Raw genomic sequence first — 27016 nt, 5'->3', positions numbered from 1 at the left:
TCCTTTGTAAACTGATTGCACTTCCCCAGTATTGTACCAGTAACCCCAAAGTCTACCATATGCTTAACCTACAACATAGCCTGTGTGATTATTCCATTTCATTTTCACAGTGTTACACCCAGATATTTATATGAGTTGGCAAATTCCAACTGTGACTCATTGACATTGTAGTCATAGGATACTCTGTTTTTTCATCTTATGAACTGCACAGTTATACATTTCTGAACATTCAAAGCAAGTTGCCGATCTCTGCACCACTTTGAAATGTTATCTAGATCTGACTGACTATTCATGCAGCTTCTTTCAGACAGTACTTCATTATGAATAACTGCATCATCTGCAAAAGATCTGGGTTGCTATTAATATTGTCCACATGGTCATTAATAAGCAACAAGAACAGCTAAGGTCCCAACACACTTCTCCGGTGTACACCCAAAGCTACTGCTACATCTGACAATGACTGTCCATCCGAGATAACATGCCGCATCCTCCCTACCAAAAAGTTTTCAATCCAGTAACAAATTTCACTTGATACGATTATCGTACTTTTGACAATAACTGTAGGTGTGGTATTGAGTCAAATGCTTTTCAGAAATCGAGAAATACTGCATCTACCTGACTACCTTGATCCAAAGCTTTAAGTATGTCATATGACGAAAAGTGTGATTTGAGTTTCAAATGATCGATGTTTTCAGAACCCGTGCTGGTTGGCATGAAGGAGGTCACTCTGTTCAAAATACATTGTTATGTTTGAGGTCGAAATATATTCTAAGATTCTACGACAAATCAGTGTCAAGGATATTCAGCTATAGGTTTGTGGATCACTTCTACTACACTTTTTGTAGATGGGTGTGACATGTGCTTTTTGCCAAGAACTGTGGAAGGTTTTTTTGTTTGAGGGATCTACAAAAGATTACAGTTAGAAGAGGGGCAAACTTGGCCACAAATTCAGTATAGAATCAGACATTGATTCTGTTGGGCCCTGGAGCTTTGTTCAGTTTTAACAATTTCATCTTTTTCTCAACACCACTAGTAATTATTTCATTCATCTTTTCAGTGGTACTGGGACAAAATTGGGGCAATTTACCTGTGTTTTCCTATGTAAAGGAATATTTAAAAATGTAGTTAAACACTCTGGCTTTTACTTTACTATCCTCAGTTTTAGTTCCTGTCTCATTCATTAGGGGCTGGACACTAATTTCGGTGCCACCAACAGCCTTTACATACTACCAGAATTTCTATGAAATTACAATTAAACCAATACCATTAGCTACTGACGGGCGTTGATATACATCAACAGGGACAGTTGAAAATGTGTGCCCCGACCGGGACTCAAACCCGGGATCTCCTGCTTACATGGCAGACGCTCTAGCCATCTGAGCCACCGAGGGCACAGAGGATAGTGTGACTGCAGGGATTTATTGCCAGCACACTCCCTGTGAGACCCACATTCTCAACTTATAGTCCACACATTACATTCGTAGTGCCTCTGCCATTATACACATTACTCGCGGCAGACAATCCACAGAGTCCCATAAGAGTTCAGGCGGATCATGTGCATCTGCACTGAAGGAGGTCATCAGCCGGTTAGCCTTAAACGATATGAAGATGGCATCTGTTCTTTCGGACATGTCCAAAAGAACAGATGCCGTTGGTGACTGTGCAGTTCTCTAGAATGAAATTACAATTAAATCAATACCATTAGCTGCTGACTGGTGTTGATATACATCAACGGGGACAGTTGAAAATGTGTGCCCCAACCGGGACTCGAACCCAGGATCTCCTGCTTACATGGCACACACTTTAGCCATCTGAGCCACAGTCATCAATGGCATCTGTTCTTTCGGACATGTCCGAAAGAACAGATGCCATCTTCATATTGTTTGAGGCTAACCGGCTGATGACCTTCTTCTGTGCGGATGCACACGATTTACCTGAACTCTTATGGGACTCGGTGGATTGTCTGCCGCGAGTAATGGGTATAATGGCAGGGGCACTACGAATGTAGTGTGTGGACTATAAGTTGAGAAGGTGGGTCTCACGGGGAACGCGCCAGTGATAAATCCCTGCAGTCGCACTATCCCCTGTGCCCTCGGTGGCTCAGATGGATGGAGCGTCTGCCATGTAAGCAGGAGATCCTGGGTTCAAGTCCCAGTCGCGGCACACATTTTCAACTGTCCTGGTTGATGTATATCAATGCCTGTCAGCAGCTAATGGTATTGATTTAATTGTAATTTCATTCTAGAGAGCTGGATGGTCACCAATGGCATCTGTTCTTTTGGACGTGTCCGAAAGGACAGATGCCATCTTCATATAGAATTTCTTTGAGTTTTGTGAAAGATCGTTTGACAATATTCTGCAATGGTAGTCATTGAAGGCTTCATGTATTACTCTGACAGCCAGACGTGTTTCATTCAGCACCCCTCTACCTGTAGCCCTATACTTTGTTTTACTTTATTAACAAAAGTATCATTATATGGTATATTGGGTTTCTGAATATGGAGGATGCATTACATTATTTTGTATGCCATGTCACTGACAGAAATAGAAGTAACTCAGAAAACTGTATTGGGGCTCTTACTGTTCATGTTGTATTTTAATTACCGGGACGGACAATATTAATGGTACATTTTTTTTTGCAAATGAGGAGTTCTTTATAATGAAGTACTGTCTGACAAATGTCTGCACAAATATTCATCAGATCTTGATACTTGGTGCAAAGATTGACAGTGTGCTTTAAACATACAGAAATGTAAAACTATGCACTTCACAAACAAATGAGAAATTAAAGTAGTACCCTATAACTGCAATAGCAGTGATCCACTGTTAGCAGACACCTTATACACATACCTGTATGTAACAATTCGTGGGGATGTGAAATGAAATGAACACTTAGGCAGGTGACTGGATCACTTCATTGGCAGAATATTTGGAAAAGCTGTCAGTTTAGTAAGAAAAGGCTTGCAAATGGCTTGTGCATCCCATTTTTAATATTGCATAATTGGCTAGGACCCATGTCATGTTGAGACGAACAGGGGGTGTTGAATATATACCAAGAAGAGTGGCACAATGGTCACAGGTTTGTTTGACTCATGGGAAAGCATCAGAGAAATGTGAAGAAAAACCTTCATTTGCAGACAGACAGACATGAAAGCCTGCTTACAAAGTTTCAAGAACCAACTTTAAGTGTGCAGTCCAGGAATATACTACAACCCCTACTTCCACAGAGACTGCAAAGTTAAGGTTAGACTAATTACCGCATGTGCAGAAGCATTTAAACAGACACTCTTCCTTTGATCCATACACGATTGAAACAGGAAAAAAAAAAAAAAAACTTTAACATGTCATATGATTGTAATTTCCATCTGCCATCCACTTCACACTGGTTCGCAGAGTAGGTATATAGATGTAAATATGCCATTGTGTATTAGGCCACATCACATGCAAACGACTGTGAAAGGCCGACATAAAAGTTTTCTGGGTATGGTACCATGTCATAATGCATAAAATTACCACTGCTGGAGGAAAACCAATGTTTCGGCCACAGTTGCAGTGGCCTTCTTCTGGGTCTAATGGTGCGTTCTAGCTATGCAGCATCCTTTATATTTTGTTGTTACTGTTCACTGTGCATGCCATTACGTCATAATTTTAGAAAGGTAGTTAGTTTCATTGGTCATTAGGGAAGAAGAAGAGGGAACTTTATTTTAATAGGTTATTGCAGTGGAGGGAGAACGTAACTTCTGTTGTCTATTGGTTCTTGAGTTATGTGCCATGATTGGTGGTCACTGTCGAATGAGAAGTCGACTGCTGTTTACCAACTGCTGGATGTCAGCCGCGCGGTGACAGTTACTCGCCGGTAGTGCTCGTGCCTCGTGTTGACAGTGCGGTCTGTTGGGCTCTGATTACTGGCAGCCAAGATGGGGCAAGCCTGAGTCTATCCTCGGTATTGGGTAGTTATGATGGGTGGTCATTGTAAAGAATCGCGACAAAAAATAAGAAGGCAATAACTGCAAAAGTCACTGCAGACTGAATGTCTGAGTCGTGAACGCTATCAGCATCAAAACATCATGAATGGTGCTCCATAAGCAGCGAATTGCAGAACGAGCTTGAATTCCAAAACCATGTGTTGGTGATGCAGGTGCCCATAGCAGAGAAATGTGGTGCTGACACCATAAAACCTGGCCTGCGGCACAATGTAAGAATGTTATTTGGTTGGAAAACACTTTTTTTCACACTGTTTCAACTTCTGGGAGAGTTTACGTCCCAGGAGTGAAACATGACAGGGGTTCAGTGATGATTTGGGCAGCCATATCATGGTGTTCCAGGGGCCCCAAGGTATACTCTGCAAGTTCACATTACTGGCAGGTTTGTTCCATGGTACAATGTTTGTTCCTCAATGGTGATGCTGTGTTGCGGGCTGACAGGGCCCTTGTTCACAAGCTCGCATTGTTCAGAACTCATTCTGTGAGCATGAGGATGAATCATCATGGCTCCCCTGTCCACCACAAATTCCAGATCCATTTGTGGTCTACTTTAGAAAGAAGAGTTCATGATTGCTACCCACCTCCACCAGCGTTACCTAAACTTGCCACTATTTTTCTGGAAGAATGGTGCAAAATTACCTAGAAAGAAAATACAGGACCTAGATTTATTCATTCTGAGATGTCTGGAAGCTGTTTAGAATGCCAACAGTTTTCCTGCACTGTAGTAGACAATGTAATGTGTTGTGTTATTTGTGTTCCATATTTTAGCCCCCCCCCCTACACACACACACACACACACACACACACACACACACACACACACACACACACACACACACACACAGCTCTCAATTCATACTGAAATTAAGCTATTCATTAACTAATTCCACAGCTGTTATTCTTTTGTTCTGTTCTATATTTTCATGTATTCAAAATTTCATATACATTTAACAACAAATATTGCCAACAGAGTCACATTTTATGAGGTTACATTGTATCAAGATTTTTGGGCCACTGTTTCATACAGCAACTTTTATTTCAGAGTGACTTCATATGTTTGTGGTGTATTAACAAATCACAATTTGGAATTTTCATTGCACATTGCCTTTTCATTTTTTGGTTCTCTATATTCCTTTTAATCATATGAGATTAGAGAAGTGAGCTGCCTGAAGGTCGTCTGCAAATGATATGCAGTAACAAAGATTTAATTATCACCTCAGGAAGATCAAGCTGTGATTGTTAAACTTTATAATAGTGTTGCTTCTCTAGACATATTCACTCTTCAGTGTGATCCATTTTTCCCAACAGTGGATGACCTCGCAGAGATCTTTATTGTAAGAGACCCATTTTGCCTGTTCATAAAATATTCCACCTTGAATATCGTCTCATTGTCATTCTGGAAATGGCTGTCGCATGGGATTTCGTCATCCAAGGAAAGAGGAAGATTTCACTGGGTGCCAAATCAGGGGAATACAGGGTTCTGAGGCAAAATTTTGGATCCCAAGGAAGCAGCATGTGTGGAGTGTCCTGTTCAGAATGAGCTGGAATGTTGTTGTGAAGCTAAAACTAACCCCATACAGTATCCCACGACACTTCGTCATGGCAGCCACCTATAACTTGTCAGAACATTCCTGTAGATGGTACTGTCATTTCCCTGTCAACACACAACCAGTTGTCACAGTGGGCTTTCAGAGTGGCCAACTGTGAGATGTGTACCTCTGCCAACACCTTCGTCCCATCTCCATCAGACTCTATCAGTGAGCTTGCCGATAAAGTATCTGACACGTCACCCATGCTGTTTACTACCTCCTTTCCTTTGGGGCCCTTTCACCACCAGCTGGTACAAGGGTGGAACAAAGACATTGCAGCAGTTATTTGGGACTATCAAAGTGTCTTGCAGTGACTCAGATGCTTGGACATTGTTGTGTAGTCACAAGTTTTGGGACCAGTCCTTTTATAAAAAGCTGATCTGACTGCCCCATATTCATCAGCTTAACCCCTAGGCGTACCATTTAGTTAGACGAAATCTGTGTCCAAGTGGTTGGAGACAACACGTGCTGAACCTCTCAGCATGATGCTCGAGACAATCCCAATACAAACCAACATGCAGAAACTATTTTTTAATATATATGTCAAATTTGGGTTGGTGCATAAGTTCATAACATTTTTCCATAAGTTTAATAAATACAACAGATACACATAACAGAGACTTTAGTCATCAATAATGTATTCTCCTTCACTATTTACAACAGTCTCCCAATGCTGGGGTAATTTTTCAATTTCATAACTGGAGAAATCGCTTAGTTTTGAGCCACAGAGCTCATCGAGCCATTTTCAGAGCGCATTTTCATTCAGAAAGGAAGTTCCTTGAAGGTTGTTTGATAGACAGTGGAAAAGGTGAAATGTGAGGGAACAAGATCATGTGAAAAAGGTGGGTGTGGAATGACTTCCCAACCCAACTCTTGTATAGTGTTTTTTGACAATCTAGCTGAATGTGGGTGGGTGCTATCATGGAGAAGCATCACTTTGCACAGTCTTCCTGGTCATTGTTTGTGGACTGCATCAGTAAGACACCTCAGTTATTGATAATAAATGTCAGGAGTGATGGTTACACCTCAGGGAAGCAATTTGTAGTCTATCACACCGATGCTGTTCTGCCAGATGCACAACATTATCTTTCATGGATGCGGGAAGGTCTTTGTGTGAAGAGTTACTGCTTTGTTTGATCTTAAACATTCCTTTCTTTTCCTTAAGTTAGCATAAAGACACCATTTCTCGTCACCAGCATGATGGTAGAATGATCATGATTCATCACATTTGCCAGTTCTCGAGTACACTGATGTAGATCATTGTGGGTTAATGATTTTAAATAATCTTCGTCAGTCCCTGAAGATATTCCTGAAAGTGGAGAGAAAACCATTTTCTTGCCATGCTCTGCCAAATGGCTTTATTCCCATACACAGTGCATATGTCATGCTTCTATTGAACTTGTACAGAAGAATATGTCAGTGTTGTTCCAATTTCTCCTCTTGGCACTCCATTTTCTAGCATCCACAGCTCCACTCACTATCTCCAAATGACAAAATGACAATGTGTAAACTGGAATAGCAACAATGAACTACAAATAAAAAAAGACAATTGCCAAATAAACCTGAAGCAGCCAGAATACTAACAAACAAAACAAAAATGCTACAAGCTTATGCACCAACTTAACAGAAATTATAATCTTCTTGGCTGTCGTCAGGTGGGACTTCATCAGAAAGAGTGTAATGATAATGATGTCTAAATGTAGATTTTGTCAACAAAAAAAATAATTAAAAAAAGAAATGGTCCACTTGAATGAATTTTTAATAGGAAAATACATACAACTCGAAAAATTATTTGCCCTGCATGGTACAGTTGTGTTGAAAGCAGTGTTGTAGAAGTAAATCCACTTTCCACTCCATGCTTTCCCACTTCATTTCACTTCATACTTCGTGTTTTATGTAAACTCTGAACACCCTTCTTGGGTGTTTATTAGGCATCAGATCAATATGTATTGGAAAATGGGCCCAATATTGCTCTTGGAGTCAAAGAGTTGTTTCATCTAGTGAAAGTTTGGTGCTCTTTACATAGTCTGGTAATTGGACATTTTTTAAAAATTACTTCTGCTATATTTATTATTTCATAGATAATGTATGTACTGAACAGAGCTATGTCCGACATATGAAAATAAGTTTTTGGTATCATTTGAGGTTCTTCATGAGTGGGAAACAGGCCAACATCTAATTTTGACAATCGATTCCACCCGTTCCCTTAATGTATTCAAGGATGCATTTGGGCTTCATTGTTTTTTCTAAACTACGTCTGTGTGTTCAACCATCTCTACACTTCCATGTTAACTTGATATCATATACGTGTCACACTTGTCTGTCCATATCAGAGCCAACAAATTATTACAACTTTCACATAAACATTTTCCTTCCTTTAAAGTTTGCTTTTTTTAAAATGTTTTTTGGCATATTTGCCTGATGCTGCATACTATTCTGTTAACATTTGTGTTTTCCTGGTGCAATTTTAAAAAGAGGTCAGAGTGGTAGTACCAGTTGTCCAGAAACAAGTCCACGACATTTTCTGATGCACTATTATTCCAATCAGTTTTGTCCTTGTCTGTATATATTTGGAAACCATAACAAAAACCAGTACTTGCTTCATGTAGTTTGTAAATTTTTCATTAAAATCTCATTATTTTCAATGGATTAAATTGTTTATGCTTCTTTATATTTCATTAAGGATTTGTCTATTACTATTACTTCTTCTATTTTGTACAATTGTGTGTGTATCACTGGATTCTTCATCGTTACATCCACATAAGCACCCCTCTCTTAACATTATGTTAGAATTTATTACTGTTTTCTTCAAAAATGAAAGTACAAACCTCTAGCATGCTAGCTTTGTAACATAAACTTAACAAATTGTGACCAATCTCACGACATAATGGTAAGAACTGACCCTTGACTGTAACGGGCAAATGTTTTTCTCAAGAGTTAGACTCGCGATGTTTACATTTGGTCCACAGTTGTTTCCATGAGTCTAACTAGAGATACTCAAATTTGGTCCAAACTTATCACTCGTCAGGCTTGTCACACTATGACATGGGGTTAAGCCTGACTTTATACAAAAGATTAAAGATATCTGCTTCCTCACTCATACCTGTCAAGTTGCACTTTACACTATATTCCTTATTTACCGGGACCTGATCTCATCCTCATTGGGCTAAGTTGCCATGTTTGTTAGTACAGTGGCACCTTCGACTTTGAAGTTATTGGACCTAGGATACCATCATGGAGTAAAACTGGCTACTGGCACTTTCTACACTAGTTCTGTTGAGTCTCCTCACTGAAGTGGGCTCTTACTTCTTCCATTCCAGTGTCACCAATTCTTGCTCCCTTATGTAATCGCCAGATGACAATTTCCTAATCATCCAGCTTATCCAGTTCTTTTTTTCATGCAGGGGGTGTTGACCCCTAATGCTCACCCTCTGTGGATTTCCCAGTTGGAATGCACCTTGTGACCTATGACATCGCGTATTTGTGACCTTCTGTCTGATCTTGGTCATCCTGCCTGCTCCACTGTTTTCTCTTGCTTCCAAGTCATGTGGGTATCCTGGTGAATGAACTGGCTCACTAACTGGAGCTGTGGTTACTAGCCATCATCTGCTTTGGAAATCTGATGCAGATTTGAAGGTGCAGGTAAGGCCACTACTCACTCGGAGTTAGATCATCATCTGGTAGCGTACTGCCCCCCCCCCTCCCCCCCCCCCCAATAAATGCCGCACTATCTAGGAGACTACAGCTTGTAACACATCCTTCAAGACAGGAATTTACAATCCTGTGTCACCTCCACATCAGTGACATCAGATTAATCCATAGCTTTATCTTGCGCAATGAACCACCGTAAGTTGGGTTACGGAAACTTACAGACAGTAATGAACATTAAGGTGGAATTCCCCCTCCTCCTGGCTCTGCTGCCTACTGTGGTATTCTGGTTTTTTTGCCACTAATGTTGGTGACAATGTATGGACAGCTGAACTGGTTCTTTGTTTCCTGTGAAAAGGAGAGACTTGGCCTCATGCGTAGAATCTTGTCTTTCAGAGACAGTGTTGTTAGGTACTGATCTGTCTGGGCATGATTTGTAATGTACCTTAACTGCTTCAGTTCTGCCTAGTACCTTTTAATTACTTTCCAAATATCACAAAAACTCTCCTGCATATGTTACTGGACTAGGATATTATTTCTAGAATTAATTTATCATTCCGCAGTGGACTGTGTGTTGTTCTGAAATTTATTTGCAGACTGTTCTAAAACTGCTTTCAAGTAACAGAGACAGTTCTGAACTCGAAAGTCCATTTAATAAAAGTTTCATAAATATGACCATTTTTTGTGAGAGACTGTTGCTCCTTCCCCAAGAATATCTCGCAAACATAGCTCACTTTTTTCAGGACCTATGATATGTGGTATGTCTTTGATGTTTCCACATTTGCTATGTGGTTAGTATAGGAGCATACATACATGAAATGAGGAGTTACATTCTTATTCTAAAACAGTCATGTGCAAAGATGTTAATTGTTTAATTTTTTTCCAGTGATAAGATACAAACCAAAGCCATTTTTGAGAAATACCGCCCAACACATGTTATCCATCTTGCTGCCATGGTGGGTGGCTTATTCCACAATATGTCCCACAATTTGGACTTCTTGGTATGTACTGAGGAAAAATTATGTAGTAGATCTAATGTAGCAAAGTGATACAGTGTTGCTCAAGCTGTGATGTATGTTCCTTTTTCAGAGGAAAAATATTCATATTAATGACAATGTATTGCAGACTAGTTTTGAAACTGGTGTTGTGAAAGTAGTTTCATGTCTCTCGACATGCATTTTTCCGGACAAAACAACATATCCTATAGATGAAAGCATGGTAAGTTATCTTGAATTTTATTAAATTAGTAAGCATAATTTTGATATACAAATGAAGCTCTGTCACAAATTCCAAGTATTAAGATACAAGGAAAATTATAAAGAGCAACAGTAAATAAATGCAAAACAAGCACAAAAAAGGCAAACCATCTTCACATTCAGCAATAATTTGTATTTAGTCTCTAACCCGTACTTGGTGTCTTGTGCCATCAGTATACGACTTATTTGGTGCCGAATGCTAAGGAGGATTTTTTCCTCTTTGTAACCATGATCTGTCAAGCACCAAAAGAGACTAAAGTAAATGCAGGGCTTTCTGTGCAGATGTTGTTTCAGTAACACAACAGACAAAAAATTACCCATTCCGGGCCGGGGGGGTCGGGGGGGGGGGGGGGGGGGCGGCGCCCGTCTGCCACCGGTGCCCCTAGCTAGCCCACAGACAGCTCCCCACTCTTCCACAACCTTTTACACACTTTCCCCAACCTTCTCCCTGCCTTCCGCCCCTCTGTATCCCTCACCCTACCCTGTACCACCACCTCACCCCAGTACATTCACCGTGGGCCAAGAAACAGCTGGCAGTCAACTGAGCTCAATGTAGGGAGGTGTGTGTGTCTGTGTACCTCACCCCAGTACATTCACCGTGGGCCAAGAAACAGCTGGCAGTCAACTGAGCTCAATGTAGGGAGGTGTGTGTGTCTGTGTGTGTGTGTGTGTGTGTGTGTGTGTGTGTGTGTGCGCGCGCGCGTGCTTGCATTTTTCTCCTACAAGCTTGAAAAAGAAAGTTCATTCCAAAAGCTAGCAAAGCTCTGCACTTTTTGTTTGTGTACCTATCGACAATGCAGCGCTCCTGCCTTTCAGTGAGTCGTCTCATTTATTCCTAAATAATTCGTAATTCTCAATCAGAACTTTCTGTGCACTGTTACTGAACTTATACATCTTTGTCCTTATTTTGGTTGCCATTTGTACTTTGGTAATCATTGTTGCCACAACTGCATCATGATCACTGACTGTTTGTTGCCATTAGATGTAATATATTTCCCTCATGAGTGGGGTTCTGAACTGTCTGTTCTAAGTAGTTTTCAGAGAAAGTATTTAGTAATGTTTCACAAGATACCTTATCATGTCCACCACTGTAATTTTCCCAATTGATAGTTGGAGGATTAAAGTCTCCACTGATGATTACAGTATGATTTGGGAACTTATGTACAAGCGAACTCAGGTTTTTCCAAATTTTTTGGTTACATCAGGAGATGAGCCTGGTGGACAATAGAAGGATATCAGTTATCAAGTGGATACACAGCTGAAGCCACTCATTGGTGTTAAGGTTCCCATAGAGCTACCACATTGATTGCTACATTTCACTGGCTGCTCCTGTTAGCCCTAAACATTTTTGATAGGATATGGTTTTAGTGGGCCAGCCGAGGTGCAGTATAGGATATCTAAGTGTTCTTCAAACCAGGATGCATGTGTGCAGCCCTGTGAACACTTCTCATCATCTTGGAAGAGCATCTAAAGCATAAGTTGTAGAAGAATGGGCAACACTTGGTCACTGAGAACGTTGAAATAAGAGACTCGTTGCACTCAAATACTTGCATCTTTGCTACCTTTCTATCTGCCACTATGAATAAATATACCCACGTGCCACTATATGTCCACTGTGTGCAGTTCTCGTCATGTTGTTCGCTCATAAAATTGTAAAGATGCAGCTGTGTTCACTGATGGCAGTTGTTACTATTGGGTTTAAAACAAATTGCCAATAATGTGGTGTGGGCATTTTATGATCATTATTTGTACATGACTGCAAGTGGTATACAACTGGTTGTAGACACACTGGACAGTAGACATTGATACACCAACAAATTGGGAAACTTCATTCACTTTGTGGTCATCCAAACACAGTAGCTCCTTTGTGCCATTCTGTCATAATTTTGGGTTGACCCATCTTATTGCACCGATTCCATAGTGGCTGGCACGTAAACAACACTTCACTACCGTGACAGGTGGAGAGTCACTTGACCACTTTGTATCATTTCTAAGCAATGTACAGTGCTCTAAAGTGACCAGTGTGTGTCTTTAAGGAGATAAGTAATATTTTGTGTGGTGATATAATTTGTACGAAACTTGTGGTAGAATGTAAATACTCAAGGAAAAAGGAGACCACCCACTGGCAAGCAGAAGCATTGAGTCGTCAACAGGAAAACACAAAAAGAAAGAAAACTTACATTGTTACCAAGTTTTTCACGACAGAGTCTTTACATAAAAATTTCTCGGGTCATATGCTGCATCAAATTCAGATAAAAGTCTGAGCTTTCATCCTCCATCTACATTAGGGACTAAAACTGACTGTTGCAAACTGACAAGATTCTCTCTTTTATACCCACAAAGTTGCATCTGATTGGCTGGATTACGTCATGGTGGCTCATACAGATGTGGCACCCTCTATATCCATGGATTTTGCTTGCGCTTTTTATTTAGTGCTGCTTGCAGTGCCATCCATGACATTAGGCAGTGAACTGCGGGAAGTATTCTTCTGTGTTTTTTCCTTGTCAAGTGCACATTTCCATGCATTGCTAAGTCCACTCTCAGGCCAATATTATCTTTAACCAATTGCAGAATTTCTTTAATTTTTCTGAGTGACCAGAAGACTGGTCTGATTCCGTGCCTATGGGAAATTGGATGGATGACTCAGACATTGTGTGTGCAGAAAACTTACACACACGGATCTGTATCTCAACATGCATAGCTTTCCCCATCCAGCTCAGAAAACAGCTATGGTGAACACATAATGCTAGACAGAGCATGCAAACAAAATCTATGGATGTTGAGATCACCACATTGGTACACACAGTCAAGGTGTAATCCAGCCGATTGGATGCCATTCTGTGGTTATAAAAGAGAGAATCTCACCAATTCATGACAGTTAGTCCCTGATGATAATGACGATAATGATGGAGGGTATCATTGAAAGCTTGGAATTTTATCCAAATCTTACATGCCAAGTGAGCCAAAAAAATTTTATGCAGAAAGAAAACTTTCCAGTTTTTGGGGTAATCCTTTTCTGAGATATAGGACATGCACACACATGCACATGCCCCTATACAGCATTGGCTGGGTGTAAAGACCCAAAGCTGCATTTTGTTAGGTGGGTTTGGTGGGGTAGGTTTTGTATTGGGTGGGGTGGGTAGAGAGGGAGGGTGGTGGGGAGAGGGGTTGGGGGGGTGGGGTGGTTATCAGCTTTTGTGGGTCTGTCAATGACTCACAACTTTCCTGCTTTTTGGTGAGTGGTCTTCTCCACTCCTAAATTATTTATACTTTGTCTGGTGAGCTCAAAATAGCTAAAGAATAGCAACAATTTGACAGCCAATGTGCACTCAGTTTCTTAAGTGTATGTAGAAATTCTCTACAAACATTTCCACACTCAAAATTGTTAAGTATTTTGAGGCCTACTGAACAGATTTACATCAGGTGGCATGTTATAAACTGAATAGATGTTCATATTCCCAAATTGACATAATTCACAGGCTTATATATAGGTTTCGATCTTTGGTCTGCTGTGTGTCATGTTCAGCTCTATATTGCTGCACGATTTTCTGCTGGTTTGCATAACTAATAAATAGACCCTTATGCTATGCATATCCTCTAGTGTTATGAATTATTGGAGAGTCTTAAGTCACTTGAATCTCGTAGAATCATAAATTCACCCTATTCCTTTGGCAAACGTATTGCATTTTCCTTATGGGTGTCATGTAGAATTAACCCCTCCCTCCCCCCCCCCCCCATCTTTTTATCTATGAGACCTGTAACTTGTAGAAGAATGAGGTGCAGATCCAGTTGTACAGTTTGTTTAATAGTAAGGCCAGTTTGGAGTATTAAATGATCTGTTTCAGTCGCTTAGAATGACATGACGTAGTTTTTGTATAAAACTACAGGTGACAGTTTGATGTCATAGTTCCAACTGAAATTACTGTGGGTAAAAAGAAAAGAGTAGAAACTTGCTTTGCTGCAGTAAGATTGACACAGTTTTTGTGAAACACTATTTTCCACATCCATGAAAAATCTTATGTAGTAACATGAAACTGATAACTATAATTTTCCACTACTTATATTTCATTTGAACTGTTGGCAGACTGATAAGTTAACTTCAGTACAACATGCACAAAGTGTCAGTTGGTCATACACTTCTGCAGATACTTAAGTTTCTTTATAGACGATTTATTTTGTTATGTCATGAATTCTGAACATCTGTGATGAGACTGTAATTTGTTAGTGATGGTGTCAGTGTATGTACATAATTTGCTGTAAAATAACATAGTGCCTGAAAGTTGTCTGAAACATTGTTTTACTTAAAACATTTGATAGATATTAATGGCATTTTTAGACATTAGTGATTGCATAAAAAATAACACCTGATGAGTCTACATTTAGTAAAAAATTGTTTTCCTGAAGTTTTTATGCATTCCATCACCATCATGGTTGTGAAAATGGACTTATTTTCTTGCAGGTCCACAATGGGCCACCACATCCTTCCAATTTTGGATATAGTTATGCAAAAAGACTGATTGATATTTACAATAGAGCATACCACGAACAGCACGGCTGCTGCTTTACTTCTGTAATACCGTGCAATGTGTTTGGACCTCACGACAATTTCAGTCTTGAGTCTAGCCATGTTATTCCTGCTCTCATTCGCAAGATGCACGACCAAATAGAGAAAGGTAAGTTTAAATTATGCTCAATAAAATCATCCTATGGAAAGTTCTGGCAGAATGTTGACAGTGAAATTACTGTTATGTTGACATCCAGTGAAAAAATTGAGCAGATGTTTCTGATTTGACAGTTTTGAACTATTTCATCAGTAATTTATAATTGTTAAGATGCTTCTCAATTGGAGCATAGCCATATTGAGCCTAAGACTGATACACAATGAATTGCACACCCTTCTTTCTATAACATTTGGATGCTCCTATAAGAAGGGTGGATTGAAAGCCTACTAAATTTGTATGTGCTAACTACTGGTTTGCTTGGTTTGTTCACACGCAAGTCCAACATACTTTTATTTGCTGGTAACTATTGTAAGTGTTTGGTGTCAAATGCCTTGGAGAAATGGATGGAATGTAGTGCAATGGTAAATCATTTTATTTAGAAAAGTGAACTTCATTACAGACACAGACTGGTTTGCAGGAACTTCATGGATGCTCTGCATCAATATAAGACAATTTATTGTGACAGAGTGTGTGCACCTGAAAAAGTTGAGTGAGTAAATTGTGCAACATTTGTGTACTTGCTATCAAAATAGTTCTAGAAAGTGTATTCCAAAATAATGTTCAGAAACGTTGAAGAATAATCAAAAGGAGCTAAAGCATTTGTATGTAACTCGACAAACCATAAATCTATCTCATGAATAAACTCTTCAAAATAGTGTGTTGGCCAAAGGTGAAAGAGCATCCAAAAATGTAGAAATCTTTTATTAATAAGAAAAGTAAATGAAGCTGTTTTTTTAGACTCACTCGGAGAGTAGTGAAGAAGCGACTAATGTTTATTACATGCTTCACTGCATCATTTCCATAGTGAGTAGAAACAGTAGAACCAAGAGTAGCAGGCACAAAAATATTCTTGCAATATTTATCTCGGAAGGGTATTGCGATTGGTAGAAGCTACCAGGTGGCTCCCTTCTATGGGGAGGGGGGATAGGGGGATACACAAACAAATCCACAGCATTATCATGGGAACACAATTTGAATGTGGGCCATGTAGAGGAACTCTTGTTAGTTATGAGATCCTATCCCCTTGTCTGGCTCAGGTTCATTGATGATCTGAACCCTGGACCAAAACACTGCGTAATTATTTCTCAGCTTCTTCTCTCCTCTCCTCGGGTGGCTCATAACTCTTTTGTGAGCAAGTACACAAGCATGTGACCCACAAGCCGTTACAGCATTTCTTCTTACCCCATGCTGAAGTTTCCCCATTCACACTCTACGACTGTCCTTGAACTGTAGTGGCTCCTTTGACATTGACTGAGCTTACCCAAGAGGTCAGCCTTTCACTCCCTTAGCATATATCTTACCTCTTTAGTCAGCTAATCGTGCACTGTCCCCATTGGTGGGATTGAACATCCACTTTTCAAAATATTCTCAATAGTGCAGGCTATGTATGAAAGGGTGCCCAGTGTGGCATGCAAAAATGTGCAGTTCTACTTTACTCCCCTGGTGTGTGTGTGTGTGTGTGTGTGTGTGTGTGTGTGTGTGTGTATGATATGCACAAAGTGCCCAAAATCCAATGTGGTAGCCAGCACATCATGCGAGGGTGGGAGTCAAGTACCTGCACAGCTGTAGTCCCCTGACTGCAAAGGTATTACACTGGTGGTGCCTGTGTTGTAAACTTTCCGTGTATGCTTAAGAGTATATGATCATCATGTTTGGGAGATGGAAACACCTGGCAGTGGTTACCCATGCCTGGTATCCACTGCTGTGGCAGGGCTGATACCCGTGCAAAGAGCCTCAGGTCAGAGTGTGTGGCACCAAGGCAGACAATGAACAGATCTTAACTGTCCCAAGCTGGTGGTCATACCCCCCCCCCCCCCCCTCACAGTCTTTCTTGAAAGATCAAATAGTTACAATGCTGAGAGGTACAATCGTAAGACATTTCCCGTGTTGACTATGGTCTGGTAGGAAAACAGATTGAAGAAGCTAAGAAAAAATTATTCTCACCAACACATGGTCTGTTCCATAACAGATTTTAAATCCTTCTTGAATATAAAAACTTGATGTTAAGTATGATGAATTAGTGTCAATAAATAAAATGAGAATCAGATTGATATTAATCCAAATGTCATAGTGTGCCCAATTGTGGAACCTTCTCATATACAGGGCACTCTAAAATTCCCCTTACAGAGCTTCTAGGACTTGTAATGTGGACAGAGTAAACAATATTTTGAACTGGAACTTGTGTCTGAAGACATACCATTTCTTGCTACAGCCATTTGAAAACATGTTTTCCTAGGTAGGTTCCCCAATGGGTAGCATGGTGGGGGTGAGAGGTGCTTACATCGGATAACTGATGTCATTTGACATCTGTCCTACCTGTCTGACCTGGTTAAGTCTCATTCATGTGCCTTTGAGTGTTAGAGCAACATGGTTGAGTGCAGATTTTTTGAATACACAAACATGATCCTTCTATAATGGAAGAGCTGCTTGTCGTCTTTATGAAGATTGTTGTCCACAACATCCGATTCCGTCACATACCCTTTTCACCACAATTGTGCAATGGCTTCGAGCAAGCGGTACCTTCACTGTTGGCAGGTGTGACTGTGTTGCTCCAAGGATACGCTGCCCACCCGAACTGGAGGATGCTGTACTGAATCATATTAAAGAGACCCCATCAATGAGTACATGATCAGTAGAATTGTAAAACAAGTGGTTCACTGGGTCACACATAATAAATTATTTGTAAAAGTGGCAGTGTTACCAACATATTTTCAGATGGTTGTAACCCAGAAATGGTACGTTTCTTGACATGAGTTCCAATTCAAAATATTATCTACTCAGTCCTCTCTAAAAGCCCTATGAGATTGTAAGGAGAATATTAAAGCAGAATATTGTAACATCCTCTATAACAAACTTGGTCATATACCAGTCAAAATTTCACAATGTAAGAGGCTCAGCATAATGCAAGGTATGCAAGGGACTTTAAACTAAAAACAGATGAAGAATTATGGACTAACTTAGAGGAAGTAGTCATTTTTTCCCACCATATACAATGAGGTCTGAAGATTAACGGAACAGACAATGTTGTATTCATTCTGGCACTGGATGATGTAGTGTAACATGGTGTTCTTACGAGTACTTTGTTCCACTATTAGCGTTCAGGACAACTACAAATGTTCATGTCATTTGATAACTAATTAAATAGTTTGTAAATGAAAAGCATCTATTGTGTGTGCGTTTTGTGCCAATAGCACACGTGCAATGGTAAGCTGTGATGTGAGGTAGAAGGTTTCACTTGGTGTACAGGCTCATTTATGCTTTGGTGCCATGACTTGGTGATGTCAGGACTTCATAGGAGCAAGAGTTCTGCTGACATTGTCACCAGGGAACCCAAACAAATGAATTTCTTTATCACTTACTTCTAACATTGATGTAAAAATTGAGTCGGACATTGTATATGTTATGTTGAAATTGATTTGTAAAGCTATTTATGAGCTGTTTGTACTGTTCTCTGGTCTCCAGCCGGGTGCAGTCGTTTTCAAACCACGATATTTCGACAATGTTCCTTGCAGTCATCTTCAGGTCATCAGGTGATGACCTGAAGATGACGGCAAGGAACACTGTCGAAATATTGTGGTTTGAAAACGACTGCACCTGGCTGGAGACCCGAGACAGTACAAACAGTTAATTCGCCAGGAAAGCCTAAGATCACATATTTATGAGCTATTTGATTTTGGATTTAAATTACTGAGATGAAGAGTTAAAACACAGTAGAGTTTTTATGGAAGAGTTGAATTCATTTAGTAGCTCGGAAGAGTTAGTACATTCTTACAGCACCAGACTGCAAGAAAATGAAGTCCATAGTAAGAAGCAGTTCATGCATAGATGTGGGACAGATTAACTGGACCTCAAGAACACTCAAGAAAGGTGACTGTACAATAGCAAGATGTTTTAAAGGTAAGATTCATTGAGAGATCCAATGTGACTGTGACATCCTCTACATACCTATGTAAAATGCATTACATTGTAAAGACAACATGCTTCCAAGGAAATAAAGGTAATTGGTATCAGTGTGATGTAAAACCATATGCATCACCCCCCTATGTGATGTATTCAATGCATACATCATCATGCTGTATGAATGGCCCACTCTGTGGGGATTGTGGTCAATCGTTAGATGGTAAGACTGTGTGGAAAATAACTGATTTGTATCATCTATGGGAAAAGCATTCTCACAATTACCAACTAGCAATGTCTTCAAAAAAGAAATGTACTCACAATTACATTGAAGACTGTTCTGATTCTGGCTAACACTTGCAACATATTGATGACATTGCACAGGTGTCATTTGTGATCAAATACACTCGTGCAACCTGCAGGCTTGGCTAGCATCTGCATTTATGTTGAAGCCTACATTTCTCGTGGTGTTTCCAAATTTTTGTCCAGCCCCTGCACTCATTATCATCAATTTCTGCAGATGACGTCAAAGCAGTGAGCCTAATTTTACACCTTATCCAACGGCACAGCCTGTATAATCTTATTTTAAGGTCAGACAATATAGTATTGTCGGCGTCTGGGCAGAGGTGGCAAGTCACCTTCCATTGTAGGTTCAGCCCCAGAGGACCTCTGACTGTCTCTTGCTAGTGGGTTGCCATAAGCCCACCTTTTAATTCATCTACCCTTCTATGTCCCTCACCATTTTAATCAGGGGGTGTTTATTCTCACCAATTTATTGATCTGACTCTGTCACCAATATTTTATAATGATCAGGAGCCTGCTCTCGAAAGTAAAAAGTGTGCCTCTTGCCACCTGACATGCCCTGGCATTTGACATTTTTAGCCGGTATACTGCTCCCATCTTACAGTAAATGCGTTTCCTTTATTGCTGGTTTATACTTCCATTAGAACTACTGACAGCCTTGGGAGAGCCAGTCCTGACAAAACTCTACCATCTGGTGAGCAAGATGTATGAGACAGGCGAAATACCCTCGGACTTCAAGAAGAATATAATAATTCCAATACCAAAGAAAGCAGGTGTTGACAGATGTGAAAATTACCAAATTATCAGTTTAATAAGTCACAGCTCCAAAATCCTTACGTGAATTCTTTACAGATGAATGGAAAAACTGGTAGAAGCCGACCTCGGGGAAGATCAGTTTGGATTCCGTAGAAATGTTGAAACACGTGAGGCAATACTGACCCTACGACTTATCTTAGAAGAAAGATTAAGGAAAGGCAAACCTACATTTCTAGCATTTGTAGACTTAGAGAAATCTTTTGATAATGTTGACTGGAATACTCTCTTTCAAATTCTGAAGGTGGCAGGGGTAAAATACAGGGAGCAAAAAGCTATTTACAATTTGTACAGAAAGCAGATGGCAGTTATAAAGAGCCAAGGGGCATGAAAGGGAAGCAGTGGTTGGGAAGGGAGTGAGACAGGGTTGTAGCCTCTCCCCAATGCTATTCAATCTGTATATTGAGCAAGCAGTAAAGGAAACAAAAGAAAAGTTCGGAGTAGATATTAAAATCCATGGAGAAGAAATAAAAACTTTGAGGTTCACCGATGACATTGTAATTCTGTCAGAGACAGCAAAGGACTTGGAAGAGCAGTTGAATGGAATGGATAGCGTCCTGAAAGGAGGATATAAGATGAACATCAACAAAAGCAAAACCAGGATAATGAAATGTAGTTGAATTAAGTAGGGTGATGCTGAGGGAATTAGATTAGGAAATGAGATACTTAAAGTAGTAAAGGAGTTTTGCTATTTGGGGAGCAAAATAACTGATGATGGTAGAAGTAGGGAGGGTATAAAATGTAGACTGGCAATGGCAAGGAAAGTGTTTCTGAAGAAGAGAAATTTGTTAACATCGAGTATAGATTTAAGTGTCAGGAAGTCGTTTCTGAAAGTATTTGTATGGAATGCAGCCATGTATGGAAGTGAAACATGGATGATAAATAGTTTAGATAAGAAGAGAACAGAAGCGTTTGAAATGTGGTGCTGCAGAAGAATGCTGAAGATTAGATGGGTAGATCACATAACTAATGAGGAGGTATTGAATAGAATTGAGGAGAAGTTTGTGGCACAACTTGACTAGAAGAAGGGACCGGTTGGTAGGACATGTTCTGAGGCATAAAGGGATCACCAGTTTAGGACTGGAGGGCAGCATGGAGGGTAAAAATCACAGAGGGAGACCAAGAGATAAATACACTAAGCAGATTCAGAAGGATGTAGGCTGCAGTAGGTGCTGGGAGACAAAGAAGCTTGCACAGGATAGAGTAGCATGGAGAGCTGCATCAATCCAGTCTCAGGACTGAAGACCACAACAACAACAACAACTACTTCCGTTTTACTTTTTTCCACCCCAGAGAAACACATTAATTGTAGTTTTATTCCTTTTTGAAAAAAAGTATTGATTTGACACTTCCAGAATGGAAGACCAAGAATGTTGTAGCTTTGTTTCTTAAACCCTCCAATCCTACCTTCTCTACTATCCATTGCACCTGGTCCTCCTCAGCCCACTATGCCACCTCCTTGGATTTTGACCTTCACCTCTCTGTTGCCTCCATAAAAATATCTGTCATATCAAGCCCACTAATTGTCAGACTGTGCCTCCCATTCTGATAGTTACCATCCCTTCCACATGAGAATGTATCTCCCAAACAGCAAGGCCACATGACTTGTGGTTGGCGCAGTTGCAGGATAAATTATCCTTTGCCCAATGTGCTGGAGGTCAAAAGTCTTCACAGACAGACTCTGTCCTAAAAAACAGATATCCTTTCCCATATCCATTCTCACAGACCAACTGCAAAGGAGTACCCCCACTCATTACCCAGTGTCACTCTGGACTGGAACAATTAAACTGCATCCTTCGCGAGGGCTTCAACTACCTGTCACTGTTCCCAGAAATCGAAAACTTTCGACCCACAATCCTTCCCAACTCTCCAAAGTGATATTCCACCACTCATTCAATTTACGAAATACTCTAGTCCATCTTTATATATCACATCTGCCCCAGCCCCTTGTCATATGTATAACCCTGTGGAAGACCAGGGAGTTAGACCTGCCCTATGCACCCATGCAGCAAAAACTATTCTGGTTTAGTCACAGGCAGACGTGAATTAGTTGTAACCTACCCATGAATGAAGTTACAAATACTATAAACTTGAACTAATGTTAACAACTGGAGAGAAGAGTTTTGGCTTACAGTAATTGCTGTGAAATTTTCAGTCCCTTACTCACATACTTAGTGATTTTCTCTCCCACAACAACTGGAATATTGCTGAAAACTTTGTACCACATTAGATAAATGTTAGAATTGTTGGAAGACAACACCCAAAGGTTTCTCATGCATAATTTGAATCCTCCACCAAACACCATTCAGCAGCTGATAGTTGCACTACATGCAGTATGGAACCAAACATCTGTGAAAATTGGTGACAGACTACTAAGTTACCAATAATTGGCTATCTTTATCAGCTGTACACATGGTAAGTGGTCTCTGCGCAAGGTATTCATTGTAATATTATGATTGTGGTGTTTTTATTTTTTTTTTATTATTTTTTTAAATAAAAAAAGCAGTAGAAGACCTCAGTTTGAATAGTTCAGCTGTCTTCCCCATTTATTACTACTGTTATCAGTCTTTGCATTGCAGGAAATAATGATGAAAAGACATTGCTCTTGAGTGCACTGTCTTGGATAAAAGTAATTTTGTTGTACTACAGTTAAAAGTAGTTGAGAAAACTATTGTTCACAGAAAAATATGTTCTCTGGAGTGCAATTATCGTGAAAAACATTTTACCCACATGGTGACATCATTTAGCAAAATTCAGAGAAAACACTGGTTCGTTCAAACACAAAATATGGAAATATAATTACAATTAAAAAACTGTGTCATGTTTTATGTTATTTATTGCTAAAATATCGTTTTTAATGTCTCAACATTGTCTGCAACTGCTAATTTTAGTGTACACTGTAGTGAAATTTCAGCCTTAGGTTATTTTCAGCTACAGTGTTAAAAACTTTTTTATATTAAACAATATTATATCCTCACTAAATGTATTAACTGAACAGTGACATTTATTTTTTCAGATAACTCGGAAAATGCAACATTCACTGTGCTAGGCACTGGGAAACCACTGCGTCAGTTCATCTTCTCATTGGATCTTGCAAGACTTTTCTTGTGGGTACTACGAGAGTACGACAATGTGGATCCCATAATCTTATCTGGTAACTAATTTTCGTAGCTACAAGTAACAGCTGCTATTGGGGTTTTTGCGTTTTGTTAATAAGCTTATAAGATTTTTTTTCCACCTGGCATTATTAATTAGCACCCCTCATCCTGGTTCCTGCTGCTATTGGCTAAATTTGCTTTCCTTGATTTTGTTATTGATTACTTTTTTTATTTTAGAATGGGGTTGTATATGTGTAGGATTTGAGTGATGTAATGGTAAGTGAAGTAAACCAGACAGTAATTATGCTAACTGGAACCAGGCAAGGCCCTGGGCTCGTATCCAGTATGGGGAGTAAATTCCCTCTTCATCCATCAAGATTCAGATTTCCTGTGATGTGAGTGCTATCTGTTGATTATTTTCATACTTTTCATTGAATTTATGCATACTCATCCTACTATTATGTCTATTGCTTTCTCTAATGCTTTGTTTGTTAGTTTCTCAGCATAAATATTGAAAAGCATTGTTGATGAATAATACCCTTGTCCAACACACATTTGATTACCTGCCTCGTATGGGTTCTCATTGCCTATTTTCACTTAACTTCTTGTCTCCAATCTACAGTTCCTTTACCAGTTTAACAGATGTACATCTATCTGTTAACTTCTAATATTCTTTGTCGTGCCATCCTCGAACATCCAATAGCATGTCACATTCCTTTTCCAGCACTTCACTAAATCTGGCAAAATGCCCTTGTCGTATATCCTATTGATAAGATTGATCAGTCTCGGTATTGCTTAATTTCCTAAGGTCTTTAAGTGCTTCAGCTGTTAAGTGTGTACAAGCTTGCTTGTTTATGAATGTGAATTTCTAGTCTGGGAATTCGTTGTTAAATTCTGTGACCCTTCAACTTCAAAGACCTACTCTGATTTGATCACCACTTTATGCCACTATTGCTTGGCACAAAGGAAAATTTGCACATATACTATATCATTTATGTACGTATTTTTTGGAGGGTTTGAGGAGGAGGAGGAGGAGGAGGAGGAGGAGGAGGGGGTGAAACTGAACGAATTACTGTGCCCAGATATGTTCACATGTGTGGAATATTAATGGTGTTCATTGATGCTAATGTTGTGAATCATTGCATATTTTTTCAGTTTATGTAGGAACCATGGAGAATGTGATTTGTTCACAGTTAATTTTTCATGTTACTCCCTGTTGCACCTTTTACTTTGAGCACAGTACGCCAATAAACATGGACAAATCATGAAAACAATTTTAAACCTTGGGCAGCCACGTATATAGTTTGTGTGACTGTTGGTAGGAAAATCCCATTAAATTTCAGCAGGAGGCACCATCTTGTTTCTAGTGGTTATTTTAATGCAAAATTTAATTAATTATTCAGGAAAACAGAGAAGATATTCTGTGAAGGGTTAGAAAATATTCAACAGTGAATTCCCATCACACAAGTTGTGTTCAGTTAAAAGCCATATTTTAAAAGATTATAGAACATTCCCTATAGTTAGTTATGGAGATCTGCAGCCACCTGGCTGTAGTGTAGCTTGCCGACTGAAATAAAAATGTGATTCTACAGATTACTTGCTGAATTTGTATTTGAAAGTTAAAATAAAATTGTTAGTAATTAAGTTGCTGGATGTGTTCCTCGTGGGGAAATAATAAATCATTTCTTAATTAAGTAGCTGACAGCCCACCTTGTTATTCTCCCATCCTATGTTACATTGTATAAATGTGTGGGTTATGGCAGATCTTAGCTGTAAAATTCATATGTGCAGTATTGTGTATTTGAAAAAATATTAATAATTGTTTGTAAAAGGAAGTCCTTTAATGTTTCAGCTGATGAAAAAGATGAAGTAACAATAAGTAAAGCTGCAGAAACCATAGCCAAAGCTTGGGACTTCCGCGGTCGCCTGGTCTATGACACCAGTCAGGCAGACGGTCAACACAAGAAGACAGCCAGCAATGCAAAACTTCGCAGCTTCCTACCTGATTTCAAATTTACACCATTTTCTGATGCTATTCAGCAGACTGTTGAGTGGTTCCGTGAAAATCACAAAACAGATGCTCGTTTGTAGGCACATTTCAGGCTTTATCAACTTGTTACATATCACTTGTTCACATGTTTCAAAATTGGAAGCTAACGGCATTAAGTTAACTCTGAGAAAGAAAGGGGGGGGGGGGGTGATAAGGGAAAGGAGGGGTTTAAATTCGTGTGACATCCAAAGCCTTTAACTGCATCTTTTTGTAACAATTTCTGAATTTTAAGTTTAAAATTGAAAGCAGCTACATGTTAGATTGAACTTAATTTCCATCATCACCATGGTTCTGTTGCTTCCTTAGTGAAAATTTTGAGAATGATTGAACACTCTCACTGAAAGACATTCTCAAATATTTTCAGTTTGTTTTCAACTGTTTCGCTGAAAGACATCAAGTAAGTTCCTTACTAGTATTTAATGGAGAACACTTTGTTTTGAGACTTGGTGTCAGTTTTGAGAACTTCGCAGTTTGTGAATTGCAAGATGTGTAATACCTCAGAAATCCATTGTTATCTGACTACTGTAATGGATTTAACAGATCACAAGAAGATAAATAAAAGAAATCAGAATAGTAGAGTTTATATCATGGCGATCTGGAGATCGTATTACAGTACTTTTCTTGAAGAAAAATTGTGTATATTTTGTAATGAATCATATTTGAGCCTTCTATATACTTCTTCCATTATGAGGCAGTGCAACTATGTGAACAGTTTCTCTGGCAAAAGTAAATAAATATTTTTGTTAATCTGTTGACTTTGATCAGTGTAGAATATGGACTCTAAATAACCCAACAGTACAATGCAGTAAAAGAATGCTTCGTCCAATATACCAACTGACTGACTCAAATTTTAATTACTGCATTGGTAATAAAGGCAGTATTTTCTAGTAGGAACAAGCACTTATACATGGGGGGGGGGGGGGGGGAAGAGAGAGAGAGAGAGAGAGAGAGAGAGAGAGAGAGAGAGATGAAAACAACATGTATGGGAAAAAAGTAAGTAAATTGTTTATTATTTTAGAAGTAATTATCATAACTGTTGATGCCTCTACCCCTCTGTGAGATAAGATGGTCAATGCCTTCATGGAAAACATTTGTGGCCGCCTATAGAACTATGGTTGTACCCAGGCAAGTAGCTCTTCATCCGAAGCAAATCAACAGCCACAAATTGCTTTCTTCAGGGCTCCAAAAATATGTCAATCATATGGGGAGAGATTGGGACTGTATGGATGATATGTAAGGGCTTCCCACTAAAACTTCTGCAGTGTATTGCAGGCCCACATTTTGCCAAGGTTGTTTAGAGTACACTGTGGGAGTTTCACTTGGAAGCCCTTACACCCTTCGTACAGTCCCAATCTCTTCCTGTATGACTTACCTATTTTTTATGATTTACATATTTTTGGAGCCACGGAGAAAGCCATTCTTGGCCATCAGTTTGCTTCAGACGAAGAGCTGCACACCTGGGTTCTGTCGTGGTACTGTAGGCAACCGCACACATTTTTCCATGTAGGCATTGACCATCTTGTCTCACTGTGGGATAAATACCACACATAATACTCTTAGCTTTCTACTCTTATTAACTGTTGCAAGATGTTTTGTCAGTAACTTCTGTTTTGCTTCTTACCCTGTCTTCTACCTTTAAGCTCTCAGGTTTTCAAATG

At 39.5% G+C, this 27016-nt stretch overlaps 1 protein-coding gene and 1 non-coding gene across 4 annotated transcripts in view; one reads left to right on the top strand and one right to left on the bottom strand.

Moving 5' to 3' along the window:
• The window catches only part of LOC126100970 (GDP-L-fucose synthase), a 37917-nt gene extending 11814 nt beyond the window's left edge, over positions 1–26103 (top strand). For all 3 annotated transcript variants that reach the window (XM_049911632.1, XM_049911634.1, XM_049911633.1), the window contains 5 exons: positions 10107–10221; positions 10310–10438; positions 14936–15149; positions 23227–23364; positions 25161–26103. In XM_049911632.1, the coding sequence (XP_049767589.1) occupies positions 10107–10221; positions 10310–10438; positions 14936–15149; positions 23227–23364; positions 25161–25399 (835 nt within the window). In that variant the 3' untranslated portion in view covers positions 25400–26103. The remainder of the gene's footprint in view (positions 1–10106; positions 10222–10309; positions 10439–14935; positions 15150–23226; positions 23365–25160) is intronic.
• Trnat-ugu (transfer RNA threonine (anticodon UGU)) lies at positions 1318–1392 on the bottom strand. The gene has a single exon. It is a non-coding gene; the product is annotated as a tRNA-Thr (tRNA).
• Positions 26104–27016: the final 913 nt, after the last annotated feature.

Source organism: Schistocerca cancellata, chromosome 9, assembly GCF_023864275.1.
Source record: "Schistocerca cancellata isolate TAMUIC-IGC-003103 chromosome 9, iqSchCanc2.1, whole genome shotgun sequence".
In the NCBI taxonomy this organism is placed as follows: domain Eukaryota; kingdom Metazoa; phylum Arthropoda; class Insecta; order Orthoptera; family Acrididae; genus Schistocerca; species Schistocerca cancellata.
Note: the sequence above shows the minus strand (reverse complement) of the source record. Positions and strands in the feature narration are given on the sequence as shown.